Below are 17,566 nucleotides of genomic sequence, written 5' to 3'. Positions count from 1 at the left end.
TTCCTTCAACCAAACACAAATATGAGATGGTTCTGTTCCAGAAAAACTGAAATGGAACTAACCTCTCCCATTTTTTTTAACCAAGCGCAACCTTCTTGTCCCCAAACTAAGGGCGTGATTGGTTGCTTTGGTGAGGGGAGCCGGGATGGAGAGCCGGTCCAAGATGGTGAGATGCATGCTCAAACCGTGCACTCAATCTAGGATGGTGAGATGCATGCTCAAACCGTGCACTCAGTCGTATTTGGTTGTCTCTGCACTACTCGTTTGGTTGCATGCATGGATGGGAGTTTTGAGTGTATGACACATGGGTCCCTGCGCTATGCCTGAATCAAGCCATCCTGTATGGAGAGGGAAGTGAAAATTGAGAAGATGAAGTCATGCGGGATGAAGGAAGACAGATGAATGAAAAGATACAGACGAGGAGAACAACCAAACACACCGCATGAATGAAGTCAGACATCAAAACGGTGTGGAGACGGTACGATTCGGCCTACCAATCACGCCCTAAACGTAGCCTCAAGCAATTGAGCTATATTGGTGGAACCCAGCTAACACAAACGCCAAGACTCGAGCAAAATTTACATTTATGATTAGTCGATGGTAATGCTGCATTCGATCGATCTTATGTTCTCTTGGGCCTTGGCTGTCCTTGGAGCAAGTCGCCCAAGTCATGACTCCAGTGAAAAGAAAGAGACAGATAGTCCAACACGTCATGCTATTACTTGCTGAAACCCAAACTGAAAATTCCATTTGGTTCTTGTTCAGCTCCCAACCAAGGAAGCCATCTGATAATGCCAAGGCCTCGTTAGTCAGTAGTCATGACACTACTCCAACATCTCAAATGAACACCATGTAAACGTACAACTAGGGGGAACAGTAAAACGGGGCACAAAGTGCGTCGGGTGGTACTTAACACTAACTCTATGTTCACAAGCCCACAACCCCATAACCCCATCCTAAGCATGGGGACCAAAAGGCAGTGGCAGCTCGTTGCCAATTTCCATGAAACAACAGCCCTTGCGTGATTCCGCCACGAGTAGTGCAGAGAGTGAAGAGATTCCAGAAGTAGCATCATCCCAAGGCAGCACCGCAGCAGCACTGCATCATACACAACATATAAGCCATCCATCAGACCTCGGCAAATTGTATATAATCTGTGCGTTCGGCTGGCACCTTTGGGCACTGTAGCTCGGATGGTTGTGGATGTTTAAATAGTGTTATATGAGGAAGAATAAGCTAAAACAAGCCAAAACAATTCAAGACCGGACCAGCCGAACCCACTGAATAACTACATAGACAAAGGATCATCAGGTCTCCATGGTCATTTAGATGGACAGGTTGTGTCTACGACCTAATTGCTTGTGTGGGAAGGACAACACAAATTTTCCTTTGATGCAACTCAGAGAGAAAGTGCAGTTCAAACCATAAAAAAACTACGGGAGGCCAAGAAAAGTACAACTTGAACAGTAATAATTAGTATGGCATGGGTGCAGGAAATTGGTGGTTCGCTGGCCTAGTATATGGGCAGCATAGATGGCAAGGATCATTTCATCCGTTAAAAACACCTGTTCTGAAGGCCTCAATTACATGGTAGATGAAACACAACGAAACGGAAAAAAAAAAACAAAACATGACAAGGTGCTCCAAAAATAAAGGCACAACTGGGGTGCCATAAGCATCACTTTCTTAATTTTATAGAATCTACACAAAATCACCAGCTTAGCTATATTCTTTGTACTATATAGTAGGACTAACAATGGCAAACATGCCATATCATTATTCTGCATACCCATTATTTGCTATATGAAAAAGTTGCAAATGGCAAACCACAAGATAGATGCTGAGCCTAGTGTTCAGCCCAAGAAAGCAAAGGTACAATTGCAGCATGTGCAAACAATAGAACACTATACAGAAAGGGCGTACCCAGTGCAGAGAGCGGGACCGCTCTGTGCGGGGTCTGGGGAAGGGTGTTAGTGGCAAGCCTTACCCTCGCCTGTGCAATGCGAGGAGACCGCGACTCGAACCCGAGACCTTCCGGTCACAGGCGGTAAGACTCTACCGCTTGCAACAGGCCCGCCCTTCAATAGAACACTATACAGAATTTGGAAAAAAAAAAAGAACCACTAAAAACCAACCATATTAAGCCACAGCATTTGTTTACAGCTAATCCAACATGTAAACTGAGAAGGAACTTACCATGAGCTGGCCTTCACCCTCGGTAGAGCCTATATATCACTACTTGTGAAGAATACTCTTCTTGGGAATTTTAGGCTTCCTTTGGACATGATTCTGAAGGATGGAAAAGCATGGACGAAATTAGAGGACACACGGAGAGGAACACGCATAAAGAAGGAAACAGACAAGTACCTTTTGTCTTTCCAGAGCCTCAACATCTGTCCTCTCCTTCCAGTTACTCTTACGCAATTTAATAGGGCGGTTCCCAACATACTTTCCTGAAAGAAGTTTGTTCAAAAGTTACAAGGGGAACAGTCAACCAAAATATGCACACAAGTGGCAGCAACTGAATCTGCAGAACATATTAGAGATACAAACCATTCATCTCTTTTATTGCTGCAGCCAGGTCAGTAGGGTTTGAAAAGCTCACAAATCCATAACCTTTAGTTTTGCCAGTCCTCTTATCTCTAACAACCTGAAATAAAGAGTACAAAGGCAAATTAAGAATGTATAAAATCAAGAAATGCATGCCAAATGCTGCACATAATGACTGACATAAGCCCCGCTACTTATAACTCAGCATATGGATTTCTTTGTTTGTTAATCTCTTAGCTTCTCTCTCAATCAGGTAGATTATGCTCCTTTAGGCGAAAGGATTTATAAGCATAAAAGGAAGCAGAGAACAAGTTCAACAAAGTGTAGATTGTTACTACAAATTTCTTCAGGGATGCAAAAGCTTATACGAACCCCGTTGCTTTTGTTTTGGTTTTTGCTACTTCATGTGATAAGTCATTAACAAACAGCCATTAATGCAATTCTCAGAACTAGCTAGCATGAAGTAGCATATTACTATGAAAAGATCCATAGAAAATATCTTCTAACTGCTGGTTATCTCCAATGCATACAAAGTTTTATATAGAAAACAGTACCACTATGTGCATCGCTGATGTTCTGTAAACTGCTAACATTTGCAGAAATGATGTTCTGTAAACTGCTAACATTTGCAGAAATCAGTGTTATTTTGATTTGGATTTCTCATTTCTTTATATAGTCCCTTGGCAACAGTGGAAAATCCGTTTTAATGCTTGCCAATCCTTCTCACTTCTTCCATACTTAATTATTACACCTTACTAGTGACTATTAAGGAACTTAGTACATCTGAACGGCTTACAGATTTATGTAGTCCATTATACAAAATCTTTTCTATGTCATCATTTACCTACTATAAGTAACCTTGACAGATCTAAAGTATTCATGAATTTACTCATTCCAATCATACAGGACATTTTGGAGTTTGGATGCCACTGTTACTTTTCTGTTGTTACAATTATATTCACGCAAAATTCAGTTAAATTATTACATTAGTAAAGTACTGTTCTTGACAAATCTACGCATCCTAAACTGAATATCTATAGAGAATGGTAGCAAAGGTTTAGCACAACCAATTAGACAGAACTGACGAAAAACTTTCATTTTGTAACCAGAGGAAGTAGTGCAAGGCATGGTTTCATCAACAAGCAACTTCCTATTTAAATGCTACGGTGCGCATACCATAGTTCATACCTAAAGATTAGATAGTTGGACCTCACGTGTGCTACTGAAATAATCTAACCAGATTAATCATTTTGGGGGTATAGATTCAACAGTATCTCATGCAGGATGTAAAAGCTATCTTCGGTTATCTACCTACAATCCTACATTAGTCATTTCAGACAAGACTGCACATATACATTCCCATAGAATCTATCCTAAGCCATGAATTTGCCAATAAACTCCCTATCAGCCTCTGAAGTACGTCATGCGGGCTGTAAATGTTACCTACCTATGTTAGTCATTTCAGGCGAGACTATCTGGCTATCTGCATAACTTTTGACTTGTGAGGCAGAACTACATTTGAATGATAGTTCTACTACATATTGGACACGTTGAGCCATGCATTTTATCAGCTAATGACAGAATTAAAAGCCTGAGCATTTTAGTTAGCCTTATTCCATAAACTCTAAAAGAATTTGACAGTCGGTATTGCATAACAAATTTTAGAGAACCCGAGATACAGTAATTTGGATCGTTGAACAAGTTTTGCTACAAACAAGCTTTTTGGATACAAAGGGGTATTTACCTTTGCCATGTTGAAGGATGGAAACCGTGAGAATGCTTTGGAGAGAACATCGTCATTAACTTCGTTGCCTAGATCTCCACAGAACAGCCGGTAGTCGTCTGCAAGTTGTTAAGAGTTGAGACACAAGGAAACGAAATAAGGGTGAGGCATAAAACAAAGGAAACTGAATTAATAAGTTATACTTTCGGGCCAGTCAGTGAGGGTAGGATCCTCCCAGGATTGTCCGGCAGCGCGGCGGGGGATGGGCTTCTTGCTGGTCGAGGGATCGGAGGGCCTGGCGTTGGCGGCGGCGGCGGGGTCGAGGACGTCGCTGGTGGCGAGGGCAGCCTTGACGCTCTGCAGCGCCTCGGGGGTGATGGTCTGCGCGTCCCGCTGGAAGAGCTGATGCGCCTGATGCAGCTGTTGCTGGTACTGCTGGTAGCTGCTGGCCGCCATAGGCGGCGGCATTTGCGGCGGCGGCTGGTGCTGCTGCAGGTGGAAAGGGAGCGGGAAGTAGCTGGCCCCCGCCGGAGCCGACGACGACGACCCAGGAGGCGGCGGGGGAGGAGGATTGACAGGCATGGCGGCGGATCGACTCGGGAGTGGCTCAGACGCCGCCGCCCGCGATCAAAGCGTTAGGGTTTACTCGTCGCCCGTCAAGCGCTGCCGCCCGTGCCCTCACCCCTGCATCTATGCGCCTGCTGCCGGCCTGCCCGCCTTCCGCTCGATCTTTCTGCGAAGCACGCGCGGCTAGGCTACGGATCTATGTTTTGGGGGAGCAGAAGAAATTGGGGGTGATAGGATGAGAAAAAGGGAATTTTGTCGGAGTGAGCTTCGCTAGAATACCTTAAATTTATAGGTTTTATCAAATTGCCCTTATCAACTGTGTTTCATGCTATTTTTCTATTTCATATTTTTTAATTTTATAAGTTTCTGACCCTATCTATTTTATCAGATACGATCATTTTATCCTGTCTCATTCTATCTTATCCTCTTGCTATGTCCCGACGCTCCTCGTCATGGCCCCCCTGCTCTCCCCCTCCCACGCTCCCCTTCCCCCTTCTCTCTCTCCCTTTTCTAATTTTCCTCTTGGCTTTGTTTGCAATGAAGTGCATGTTTAGTTTGTGAATTTAAGGAATTTGGCTACAGTAGCACTTTTGTTTTTATTTGGCAATTAATGTTTAATCATAGACTAATTAGCCTCAAAACGTTCGTCTCGTAATTTCTAATCAAACTGTGCAATTAGTTTTTTTTCGTCTACATTTAATGCTCTATATACGTATCGTAAGATTCGATATGATGACTACTGTAGCAATTTTTTTTTTTTGAACTAAACAAGTACGAAGCTGGAAACGCTCTTTCCGCATGTAGCTCCAGAAGAAATTGGGGGTGATAGGATTGGGGATTTGGTTTTACGCCTCTGTTCTTTATAAGTACTCCCTCAACCACAAGAAAATGGGAGGCCTCCCATGCCATCAGGCACTGTTCATGTATACGGTATACCTGCGCCACGCACTGTTCATGTACTACGGTATGCCATCAGGCACTGTCCCATGCCAACCGCAACGGAGATTCGCCTGCGTGCTCGTGCCACGTCCTCCAACCACCTGCCTCTTCGCGTTAATAAAAAAAAAACAAAATCTCCGTTGCGGCGCTGCCTGTCTGTCGAACACCGCGTTTAGTTTCCTGCAGAATCGGCGCCGCCCGATTGCCCGTAGCAGGGTGCACTAGCATTTCTCGTTTGTAGTTGGTAATAATTGTTCAATCGTTGATTAATTAGATTTAAAACGTTCGTCTCATAAAATATAATCAAATTGTGCAATTAGTTTTTAATTTCATCAACATTTAGTACTTCATGCATCTACCACAAGTTTAATGTGACGAAGAATCTTTTTTTTTTACAGTGCCAAAGTTTAGATTTTGGTGGAACTAAAACATGGTGTAATAATAAAAAAAAAGCCTCGCCTCTTCAACGCCACCTCGGCGCTTCCGCATCTTCGCCTCTCTCTCTCTCCCCCGCCCATGGCGCGAGCAGATGAACTGCCTGGCCCTGCCGGTGGCTTCCTCCCACCTCACCCCCTGCCACGTCGTGCGCGGATGCGACGGCCGGCTCCGACGGTGGCTGCGCGGGCGCATCAGGACGGCGACGCCGTTTGGGGGCGCCGGCAGATTCGGGGGCCAACGTCCTCGACTACGTCACCACTTACGGTTCCTGTCCCCTCCTTCTCGATCTGGTGTCTGATCTCAGCCTCCCTTCGAGTTGCCCAATCTCAGCCTGCCTTTTATCGAACTAGATTAGTTTTTCTACTAGGGTTTTAGCAGATTGTCACATTAACTGCTGCCACCGGTTCAAGCGACCACCGATGCTCAACATACTCACAAGGCCCTACTGTTCTTCTCCCCAACTGGAGAGGAAGAGGTCCTACTGCTGTTCCTCCATGCCCAACAACTAGGCTGGCCAGCCGTACCCTTCCGTTGAAGAGAGAGGCACACCAGACTTTAAGGTTAGTGTGCCTTTTAATGTGCACATTGGAATATAAGGAATTTTACTAGGTTATAGTTCTTTTCTTTCTACCTTCTTCAGGTCGATAGATTAACACGATCCACTAGCCATAGATCTAGTGGGTCAAACTGACATTTAGGATATGGAGTAAACCTAGAACATGATCTAGTGCGAGAAAAGAGAGAGAGAGGGATGCGGGGTAGCAAACCATCAGCCGCCTTCGAGGAAGATGAGCTAGCCATCGCGTCGGTGTCGGTGACGCGGTGGAGGTGCGGTCGTAGAGAGGCGGTGCAAAGGCGGCGGTGCTTTCCGTCGCTGGCAGCGTCCCCTCTCTAGATCGGCTTAGGGTTAGGATGTAGGTGAGGTTGTGGCGGCGCAGGTGAATCTCGTGTCTTGTGCCCCGGCCCCCCCCCCCCCCCCCACCTCCCTTTTTATGGTGTTGTGCGACGGAGGCCCACCAACCATGGAACGGTTGGGCGCCCCCGATCAGGGCGCGGATCAAGGGCTCAATTGGCCGTTGGGCCAAGTTGGTGGAGGTCAACCTAACACAGGTTACAGCAATAGGTAGTATGTAAAATCAATTGGATTGTAGGTGCCGTATCATGATGCTTAAAAGAACAACTCTTCTGCCACCATTATTTATTCACAGTTTAATGCTGATAAAACACCTAGCAACATGCAAATCCCATGGTTCCCTTTTGCAGATTGGATAAAGAGAGATGACTGAAATATATCATGCCAAGTTCTCCAACTCACATCTGAATGGAAATCAACCCCTCTAAGGTTTGGTCGTCCCTTCATATATAAACTAACTATAAAGGTATGCCAATGTTTCTATCATTTTTAGATTTCCATTAGGAGCTTATATGTTCAGTTTCTAATTGTTACATAAAAAAAGGGAGCGTACCAGTGCAGAGAGCTCTCACTCTGTGCGGGGTCTGGGGAAGGGTGTCAATGGCAAGCCTTACCCTCGCATGTGCAATGCGAGGAGACCGCGACTCGAACCCGGGACCTTCCGGTCATAGGTGGTAAGACTCTACCGCTTGCACCAGGCCCGCCCTTCTTCTAATTGTTACATGCATTTTATTTTTTTATGCAGCCATCAAATCTCAAAACAACAAATTTTCTCAGGTCAAAATTCTTCCTGCTTACAGCTGCCAGCGTAATTAGAATTTTACTTTATCTTTATGGACCTCTTAACCAAATGCACTGTAGGTGCTCCTCTATTTTATGTTCACTCAGTTTGCTTAAATTTAAATTGGAATTTGCTACCTCACATCTAATTTAACTTTATTCTATTTCTTTATTTTGTGTACAAATTTCTTATAGCCAAATGCATTCCAGGCAGTCAACTTCATGTGTCCTCTCATCGTGATGACTGAAAATTTAGCACCTGGATTCTGGAATAGCTATATGGTCCATTCAGTGTCTCCTACAATATAAAGAATAGAAAGATATGATTCAAGTTTCTTTGCTATTAATAATCCTACCACGTTGCCCATTTCCTCTACAAGAGAGTAGTTACGTTCTCATTAGTTTTTCCCTGTTAGGTACACTATCCTTGCCTACTGAGCCATTTTGTAGTCACAGGAAGGATATATTTTAACATTTTCAGTGTACCAATGGAGATCCTTAGTTTGTGTTTAAATGTCTGTCAGTTTTGTTGATTTGCATGCTGCCAATTTCGATGATTGCTTACATAGTCTCACTACAGATCAAAGAACTTTTCTGTTTGTACAATATTTTTTTTAGGGAGTCACACTCGAATTGGTTATACAGGACGTACAGGACTGCATCATCCTGGAACAGGACATCTTATTTTTTCATGTCCCTTGCAAAGATTGGAATAAACTCTTCACTGTTTTGAAGCATGGGAATGTTTAATGCCTGAAACCACACTATCACGGTTCTGAACCCCAGTTTTGTGTTAACTAAAAGTTAAAGGTAATTTCCAATGCTCAAATCGTGCTAATTTCCAATGTTCAAATCGAGCTGAGCTCTATCTGTTCTAACAAGTGTGATACGCATCCTACTGAGAACTCCTAGCATCTTTTCTTGGCACATTAATCCTCCCTGCATAACACATAGTTATCTATGAACTGAGTCAATGCGGTGTACTCCGTTCTTCTATCCTGTAACAATTGGTTATTTGCTTATATAGGCCCTATCCTTATCATATAATACCCATCTACCTACCAGTCAGGATGGACAATCTAACCATGCTGCTTCATAGTCTCACTTAGCCTTTTCTTTCCGTGTTTGCTCTTATAGGTTCAGTAATATGACTGTCAGCTCTGCAATCTATTTGTGTTGTGCACCTGTTGTTCTGCTGATATGGTGGCTAACCTCTGTAGTTTTGATTTTGTACCTTCCCAGTTACCTCTGCTGGATATACTACTGTTCATGTGCTGCTGTTTTTCTATTGCTATACTTATACTGTAAACCATGATTCCATGAATTATATATTTCTTAAGCAGTGTTTTTCTAAACGCTAAACGGTAAACAGTCGGTCACCTATCGTTTAGCCACTATTCGGGCAAAACGTCCCATTAAACGGGCTAAACGGCCAATTAAACGGGGTAAACGGGTGATTAAACGAAAACGGCGTACCACCGTGTAGCGTTTACACGGTGTTTAAACGGGCTAAACAACCATTTAGGTGAACAGTGTTCTTAAGTATCTAGGTACATACTCCGTTGACATTTTTTATGGTGTTCTTAGTTTACGTGAGACTAATAATTATTTACTGAAAGTAAAACACAATCTTTTTTTTCATCATTTGTAGCATCCTACTTTCTCACATAATTCGGAGGCTACATCTGAGATGGCTTAAAAGTTTGGTATGTATAGGATGGTCAACACAATGCTCTGCACCACAGCGAGAGGCGGCATACGTACGACTGCTGTTATAAATGATAGGCAATATAAACGATGAAAAACAGTAGATCAAACACAGGAGACACGAGATTTTAACGTGGAAAACCCTCCCAAGGTAGAAGGAAAAAACCATGGACACCAGCCAGCAAATCTTCACTATATCGGGTGAGGTTACAAACGTCGGAGATTTACAACTTGGGATACCCTAACCTAGGGGCCTTCCCGTATACAAGTCTATGATGTCTATGAGGGAGGTGGTCCGTATATATAGGGAGAAAAAACCCCACACCCTCGTCTATTAGCAATACGGAACTAATAGATGATATAGTCCCTCTTAAAGCTAATGGGTCACTTTGCTTCGGCCCAAACTTGAATTTGGATCATAGCTCAACAAACTCCACCTTGAGACAAATTCCTTCTTGTAGCATAAAACGAACATTCACCCTGAACACAACAAAGAAATACTTCCGGTGCCAAATAGCCTCTTGGGCTAAACAGTTATACCAACTAAGCTTGAGCAAAGCTCAAACTTAGCAACATGAACTGGCTTTGTCAACATATCAGCAGGATTATCATGTGTGCTTATCTTGCATACCTTCAGCTTACCTTGCGCGACCACATCGCGAACAAAATGGTATTTGAACATCAATGTGCTTCGTTCTCTCATGGAACATCTGATCTTTAGTGAGACATATAGCACTTTGATTGTCACAAAATAAATTAATGCAAGAATTATCTCCACAAAGCTCAGCAAACAAATCTTTCAATAAAACTGATTCTTTATATGCTTCAGCAATAGCCATGTATTCTGCTTCAGTGGTAGACAGGGCAACAACTGGGCTGCAATGTTGCCCTCCAACTCACAGCACAACCACCAATAGTGAACACATAACCTGTGAGAGATCTTCCTCTTATTCAAATCAGCAGCAAAATCTGAATCCACGTAGCCAGTGAGTCCCTTATCAGTCCTGCCTAAACTTCAAACAGGCATTTGTTGTACCACGAAGGTACCTGAAAATCCACTGAACAGTCTTCCAATGTTCTTTACCTAGGATTAGCCATGTATCTACTAACCAAACTCATAGCATATGATAAATCAGGACTGAGAGCAAACCATGGCATACATCAAAGAACCAACAACACTAGAGTATGGAACTCTTGACATGTACTTAAAATTCCTCATCCGTACTAGCACATTATAAAGCTGATAATTTGAAATGAAGGAAGCAATAGGAGTACTAATAGACTTTGCATCATGCATGTTGAAATGATGAAGAACTTTCTTAATGTAACTTTGCTGATTAAGAAATAACAAACCAGAATTTCTGTCTCTTGTAATTTCCATACCTAGAATCTTCTTAGCAGCACCAAGATCCTTCATCTCAAACTCACTACTCAATAATTTCTTCAATGTAGTGATTTCTTTCTTGCTCTTGGACAGTAATTAACATATCATCAACATATAACAGCAAGTATATAGGCGATCTATCAACAAATTTAATGTACACACAGCTATCAAATTCAGACCTCTTAAAACCATGTGACATCATAAAAGAATCGAACCTTTTATACCTATTGACGAGGAGACTGTTTTAAACCATATAAGGACCTCTTTAATTTGCAAATATGATCCTCCTTACCAGGTACTATGAATCCTTCTGGCTGGTCCATGTATATCTCCTCCTCTAGCTCTCCATGAAGAAACGTAGTCTTTACATCTAACTGCTTCAAGCTCAAAATCTCAGCATAGCAACAATACCGAAAAATGTACGAATTAAACTATGCTTTATAACTGGAGAGAACACATCATTATAATCAACTACCAGGAATCTGACTGAAACCTTTTGCTACTAACCTTGCCTTAAATCTTGGAGGCTCACTAGGAGACAAACCTTCCTTTCTCTTGAAGATCCATTTGCAACGAACGATCCTTCTTATGTTTAGGCAAGCGCACAACATCCCATGTGCCTATTTTTCTCAAGTGACTGCATCTCTTCTTGCATAGCGGAAATCCACTTCTCGTGGTCACCAGAAACAACAGCTTCAGTGTATGTAGCCGGCTCATGAATGTTCTCAACCTGTTCAGTACAACTAAAGGCATAATGAACAATATCACATTCCTCAATTAAACGTGGACGAGGTCCACAACTCCTCTTTGTTCTACGATCAGCAATAGACTGATTTTGAGGCTGCAAAACAGGAGGTGAGTGCTGAACAATATCATGAACATTGTTATCAACAATTTCAGTTTCCTGATCATCTACGTGCTCCACCTGCACGCTAACATAGTTCCTGCTCCTCATCAGAACCAACTGGTGAAACATCTATGGACAAGCTGTCATTAAACATAACAGATTCATTGAAAACAACGCTCCTGCTTATGAAAGTCTTTTTAGTTTCAGGATTCCATAACTTATATCCTTTAACTCCAGAACCATAACCAAGAAACAGACACTTAATGGCTCTAGGTTCTAGCTTTCCATTATCAATATGAGCATAAGCAGTGCAATCGAAAACTCTTAACTGTGAATAATCAGCAGGCATACCAGACCATATCTCAATGGGAGTTTTCTTATTAAGTGGGATAGAAGGTGACCAGTTGATCAAGTAACAGGCAGTGTTAGCAGCCTCAGCCCAAAAACGCCTGTTCATACGAGCATTGGATAACATGCAATGAGCCCTCGAGATGATCGTTCGGTTCATGCGCTCAGCTACACCATTCTGCTGAGGAGTGTACGGAATGATGTGGTGCCTAACAATGCCTTCTTCCCTGCAGTAATCATTAAAAGCATCCGAATAGAATTCACCGCTATTGTCAGTACGAAGCAATTTTACCTTCTTTTCAGTTTACCTTTCTATCATAACTTTTCGCTCTTTAAAAGCAGCAAAAGTATCATCTTTACTTTTCAGAAAATAAGGCCATACTTTTCTAGAGTAATCATCAATAATGGTAAGCATGTAACGAGCACCACCATAAGAGGGCTTACGAGACGGCCCCCACAAATCAGCATGTACATAATCAAGTGTACCTTTGGTGGTATGAACAGATGCATTGAATTTTATCCTCTTGTGCTTACCAAAAACACAGTGCTCACAGAACTTCATCTTACCCACAGTGCAGCCATCTAGCAGGTCTCTCTTGATCAATTCTGCCATACCAAGTTCACTCATATGCCCAAGACGCATATGCCAGAGATTAGTTTTACTTGGTTCATCATTAGAAACTAGCAGCAGCAGTGACGGAACCATGTAAAGTACTTCCTCTAAGAACATATAACTTTGCAGAGTTCATATCACCTATCATATAAATGAGAGAGCCTTTTGATACCTTACACACTCCACCTGAACAGGAGTGTCTGTACCCCTCGGCATCAAGTGTGCTGAGGGAGATGAGATTTCTAGCCATCCTTGGTATGTGCCTCACATCTTTCAGTGTGCGTATCATGTCGTCATGCATCTTGATCTGAACGGAGCCAATGCCCACAATCTCACGGGGGTTGTTATCTCCCATACGCACAACATCTCCACTCTGCACAGACTCATAAGAACTGAACCAATCTCTGTTAGAGCATATGTGAAACGAGCATGCAGAATCAAGTATCCATTCATCACGACCAGCAACACAACCAGCAAAAACAATCAGAACATCTCCTGAATTAGAATTATCAACAGCGGAGACAACAGAGGCCTTACCATCACCATCGGATTTATTTTTCGGTTTATACGTACCGTTTCTTTTCTCCTTATTCTGCAGCTTCCAACAATCCTCAATGACATGAGTATCTTTCTTACAATACCTGCAGAACTTATCCTTGCCTCTGGACTTCGAACGGCCTTTACCATTCTTACTCTTGTCTCGATTATTGTTGTTGTTGTTGTAGATTTTCTGCTCGGGCCTGCCTCTAACCTGTAACACTTCGCCCTTGGAGGATGACACATCAGACTGAACCATACCTTTCATCTTCTCCCTCGTCTGGAGGGCCTCATATACTTCCGCAAGAGTTAGTTCATCACGGCTTAATAGTATGGTATCTCGAAAATTTGCAAATGAAGTAGGCAGTGAGCATAACAGTAGAAGAGCTAAATCTTCATCATCATATTTTACCTCCATCGACACTAGGTCGGCAACGATCTCTTTAAAGATCGATGAGTGGTTCATCACCGAACCACCTTCTTGCAGCTTGTGCGTGAACAACTTCATCTTCACGTGCATCTTACTGGTTAGATCCTTGGACATACAGATCGATTCCAGCTTGAGCCAAAGTTCTGCGGCAGTTTTCTCCTGCAGCACTTCTTGCAAAATATCATTATGTAGATGAAGTTGAATCAGAGACAGAGCCTTACGATCCTTCCGCTTCTCTTCAGCGGTCCATGACTTCTGCCCTTTTCCTCCGAAACCATCCAGCGCCTCATCAAGATTCGAAGATTGTGCCAGAACCAAGCTCTGGTACCACTTGCTATAAACGATAAGCAATATAAACGACGAAGAACAGTAGATCAAACACAGGAGACACGAGATTTTAACGTGGAAAACCCTCCCAAGGTGGAAGGGAAAAACAACGGGCGAGGTTACAAACGTCGGAGATTTACAACTTGGGATACCCTAACCTAGGAGCCTTCCCGTATACAAGTCTATGATGCCTATGAGGGAGGTGGTCTGTATATATAGGGAGAAAAAACCCCACACCCTCGTCTATTAGCAATACGGAACTAATAGATGATGTAGTCCCTCTTAACACTAATGGGCCACTTTGCTTCGGCCCAAACTTGAATTTGGATCATAGCTCAACAGCTGCCACGTTTGCCGCATCAAAATATGATAACAGTGTATTAATATTCTCATTTTTCTGAGGTCAGAACGTACCGGTGTCTGAAGAGTTTGTATATCATTGATTTGAGTGTTGTGGCTTGCAAACTTTCCGTTTTTCCACTTTTGTTCAGCCACCATGTTCAGCCTATATAAATACCATCCAATTAGTGCTCATTGTGAATCGTGGATGGTTTTTTTTTTTTTTTGACAGCTTTTAGCCACATGCTTTTTTAATCATATCTCATGTTATGTAACAAGCTATCATTCTGCTCACTTACCCGGAAATGACCTACCAACTTTAGATTTGTTATTTCGCATGTCCTGCCACATTGGCCGGTCTGGACGAGAAACCGGCGCAGCGGAGCGCGCCCAGCTGTGCCAGTCTTTACAATTGCACGGTAATTATACATGTTTCCGCACGGTATGATTTTCGACCAATTAGATTTTTTACCACTAGAAAAAAGGTTGTTTTTTTCTCCAACAAAAGCCATTAGTAGAGTGGCAGCTATGTATTTGTCACCGGTAATTGGGAGAGAAGTTTTCTTGTTTGTGGCTAATTTTGCCGATGCGCGAAACACCTAACCTAGGAACACGAAAAGACCATAATATCCCTTTCTTATCTTGTGCAAGCTACCGATCCATTTCTTCCTCATCTTCTCCCCTCTTCGTGCTTGGAGCATGCACGCACATGTCACCATTATACTACGTTTCCACGGCGGACGGCCGATTCGATTTTTTGCCACCAGAAAGAGTGTTTTTTAGGATATTTGTTTTTTTCTTTTTTGTCCTCCTACGAATTCCGCTCCTTCAATTAGTAGGGTGGCATCTATGTAATTGCCACCGGTAATAGTGGGAGGAGTTTTTCTTGTTTGTTGCCAATTTGCCGGTACACGAAACATTCTGGTGCAAACCAATAAATCTGTGTAAACTTGGAAGCTACCAATCAGGATCACTGGATGTTGATCCAATGGATAGGGTGAGGGGGCTTAAGCGCAAAAAAAAAAGGACGGCGGGTGGGGGGCTTAAGCGTAAAAAAAATCTCACCTTTCACCCTATTGATTGGATCAGCATCATGATTGGTAGTTTCCAGGTTTACATAGGTTAGTTGGTTTACACCTGATACGTCGCCAACATTCTAACCTATGAACATGAAGAGGTCACGTGCAAAGACCAAAATATCCCTTTCTTATTGTGCAAGCCACCCATCCATTTCTTCCTCATCCACTCCCTCTTCGTCCTCGAAGCATGCACGCACATGTCACCGCGCCTAGCCATATCCCACAACATCTTTCATTGTATCTCCGCCTTCTTCCACTTGGCTCCACCTATCGTCGTTGTCCCTGAGTGCGGACCGAAGAGGCTGTCTTGTCGCTCTCCACCGACGCAAACACCAGCAACTACTGGGGCATGTCCTCGCTATTTAGGCCTTGTTTAGTTGACGATTTTTTTTGGAAAATGGTATTATAGCACTTTCGTTGTTATTTGATAATTAGTATCCAATCATAGTCTAATTAGGCTTAAAAGATTCGTCTCGTGAATTTCGTCTAAACTGTGTAATTAGTTTTATTTTTTATTTATATTTAATGCTTTATGCATGCGTCAAAGATTTGATGTGACGAGGAATCTTAAAAAATTTTACAAAATTTTGAGAACTAAAAAAAGGCACTTACTATGCCTCTACAAGGTCCCCAAGTGCGAAGGTGGCCCCGCCACGTTGCACCAGTCGGGCACGTAACAACTGTCAGAGGCAACGGGCAATGGCAGGAACTTGTCACCGTCCTCGTCTACAGCGAGCTTAAAGGTGAAATCCTTGTGTCCAACACTCGTTGCCACTGGAAGAACCCTCCCTTAACTCCAAGCCTCAACCTGATGCCCAACCGCCCGATCCGCACCGATTCTAAACCGTCGACCATCTGGCCGACGATACTTGTGTTCTAAATTTATGTCTGGAACGATATTTCTAACGCATGTATCATATTGTTGTTCCTTGTGTGCTCTAAAAAATCAAAGTAATTAATCCGCGTCGTATTGTTTATATGGAAATGGAAACATGGCATAGATATGTTTTTAGAAGGTAATACATTTTTACTAAAGTTGCACTCCTATCTTGCATGAGATACATCTTTCTTCTATTTCCAATTTAGTTACTTTCCACGTCAATAAAAAGATCCTATGTGGCATTTAATTGAAGTGATACCTATTAGAAATAGCAATGAGTAACATTGTTATGTAATTGGGTATTCTAACCGAATGCTTTTTCTTCGCAGCGATTACATGTCCAAGTTCCTACTACAACCGTGCCGAACATTTTTCAAGTAGATCATTTCTGAAATGCTCTGTGCAGTTTAAAACTTGTATGGTCAACAAATTCGCATGTAATAATCTTTTGTTAAAAAAATCAAAATATATTCTATGTAGTTTCTTCTATATTGAATAATAAATGAAAATGTTCTTAGGAGAGATGCTCTCGTACATGTTTTGTGAATAAATGTGAAAACTTATGATTTCAAGTTCACTGAGAATTACTCACCTCATTCCAAATTATATAAGACGTTTTAGCTTTTTAAAATATATAACTTTTGCTATGCAGATATAAACTATGTCTAGATACCTAATTGAAGTAATATATCTAGAAAAAGCTAAAACATCTTATATTTTAGAACGTGCCACTTTGGTAGAGCTCTCATTCCTGATTCTTGAGCTTCACTTCTTGATTCTTCGAAGGAGTGATTCTAGTGGAGAGTAAGAACATCTCCAAGAGTATCCTATTTTTTCTCCTAAAAACATGTAGTTTTGCAACTTCTAAAATGATGTTGGGAGGAAAAAAGAAGGCAATTTCCAAGAGTTCCTAATAATCCGCTCCTAAAATATAGAAGACAATTTTACATTAGAAATCATATACTATTTCAAAATTATCTTCTAAATTATCATAACCACTTTTATATATTCTTTTTCTCTCGTACATTTGCATCAGGAACCATTTCCTACTCCTTGTACTTTCTCACACCCTTCCTGTGGCAGAACCGTCCGAAATAGCACGCTTCCAGAGGCGTTCATCTTTCACCAGACACTAAGCACCCCCGAAAGCTAGCTACATCGAACG

The 17,566-nt window shown here is 42.3% G+C and overlaps 1 protein-coding gene across 1 annotated transcript; it reads right to left on the bottom strand.

Moving 5' to 3' along the window:
- Positions 1 to 696: 696 nt before the first annotated feature.
- Positions 697 to 5,082, bottom strand: LOC136550357 (uncharacterized). Its single transcript, XM_066541906.1, has 6 exons — positions 4,477 to 5,082; positions 4,295 to 4,392; positions 2,554 to 2,650; positions 2,368 to 2,453; positions 2,197 to 2,289; positions 697 to 1,098 (listed from the first exon to the last, which is right to left on the bottom strand). The coding sequence occupies exons 1-5, from the start codon at positions 4,853 to 4,855 to the stop codon at positions 2,236 to 2,238; spliced, it is 714 nt and encodes a 237-aa protein (XP_066398003.1). The 5' UTR covers positions 4,856 to 5,082; the 3' UTR covers positions 697 to 1,098; positions 2,197 to 2,235.
- Between the last annotated feature and the right edge of the window lie 12,484 nt (positions 5,083 to 17,566).

Source organism: Miscanthus floridulus, chromosome 4, assembly GCF_019320115.1.
Source record: "Miscanthus floridulus cultivar M001 chromosome 4, ASM1932011v1, whole genome shotgun sequence".
In the NCBI taxonomy this organism is placed as follows: domain Eukaryota; kingdom Viridiplantae; phylum Streptophyta; class Magnoliopsida; order Poales; family Poaceae; genus Miscanthus; species Miscanthus floridulus.
Note: the sequence above shows the minus strand (reverse complement) of the source record. Positions and strands in the feature narration are given on the sequence as shown.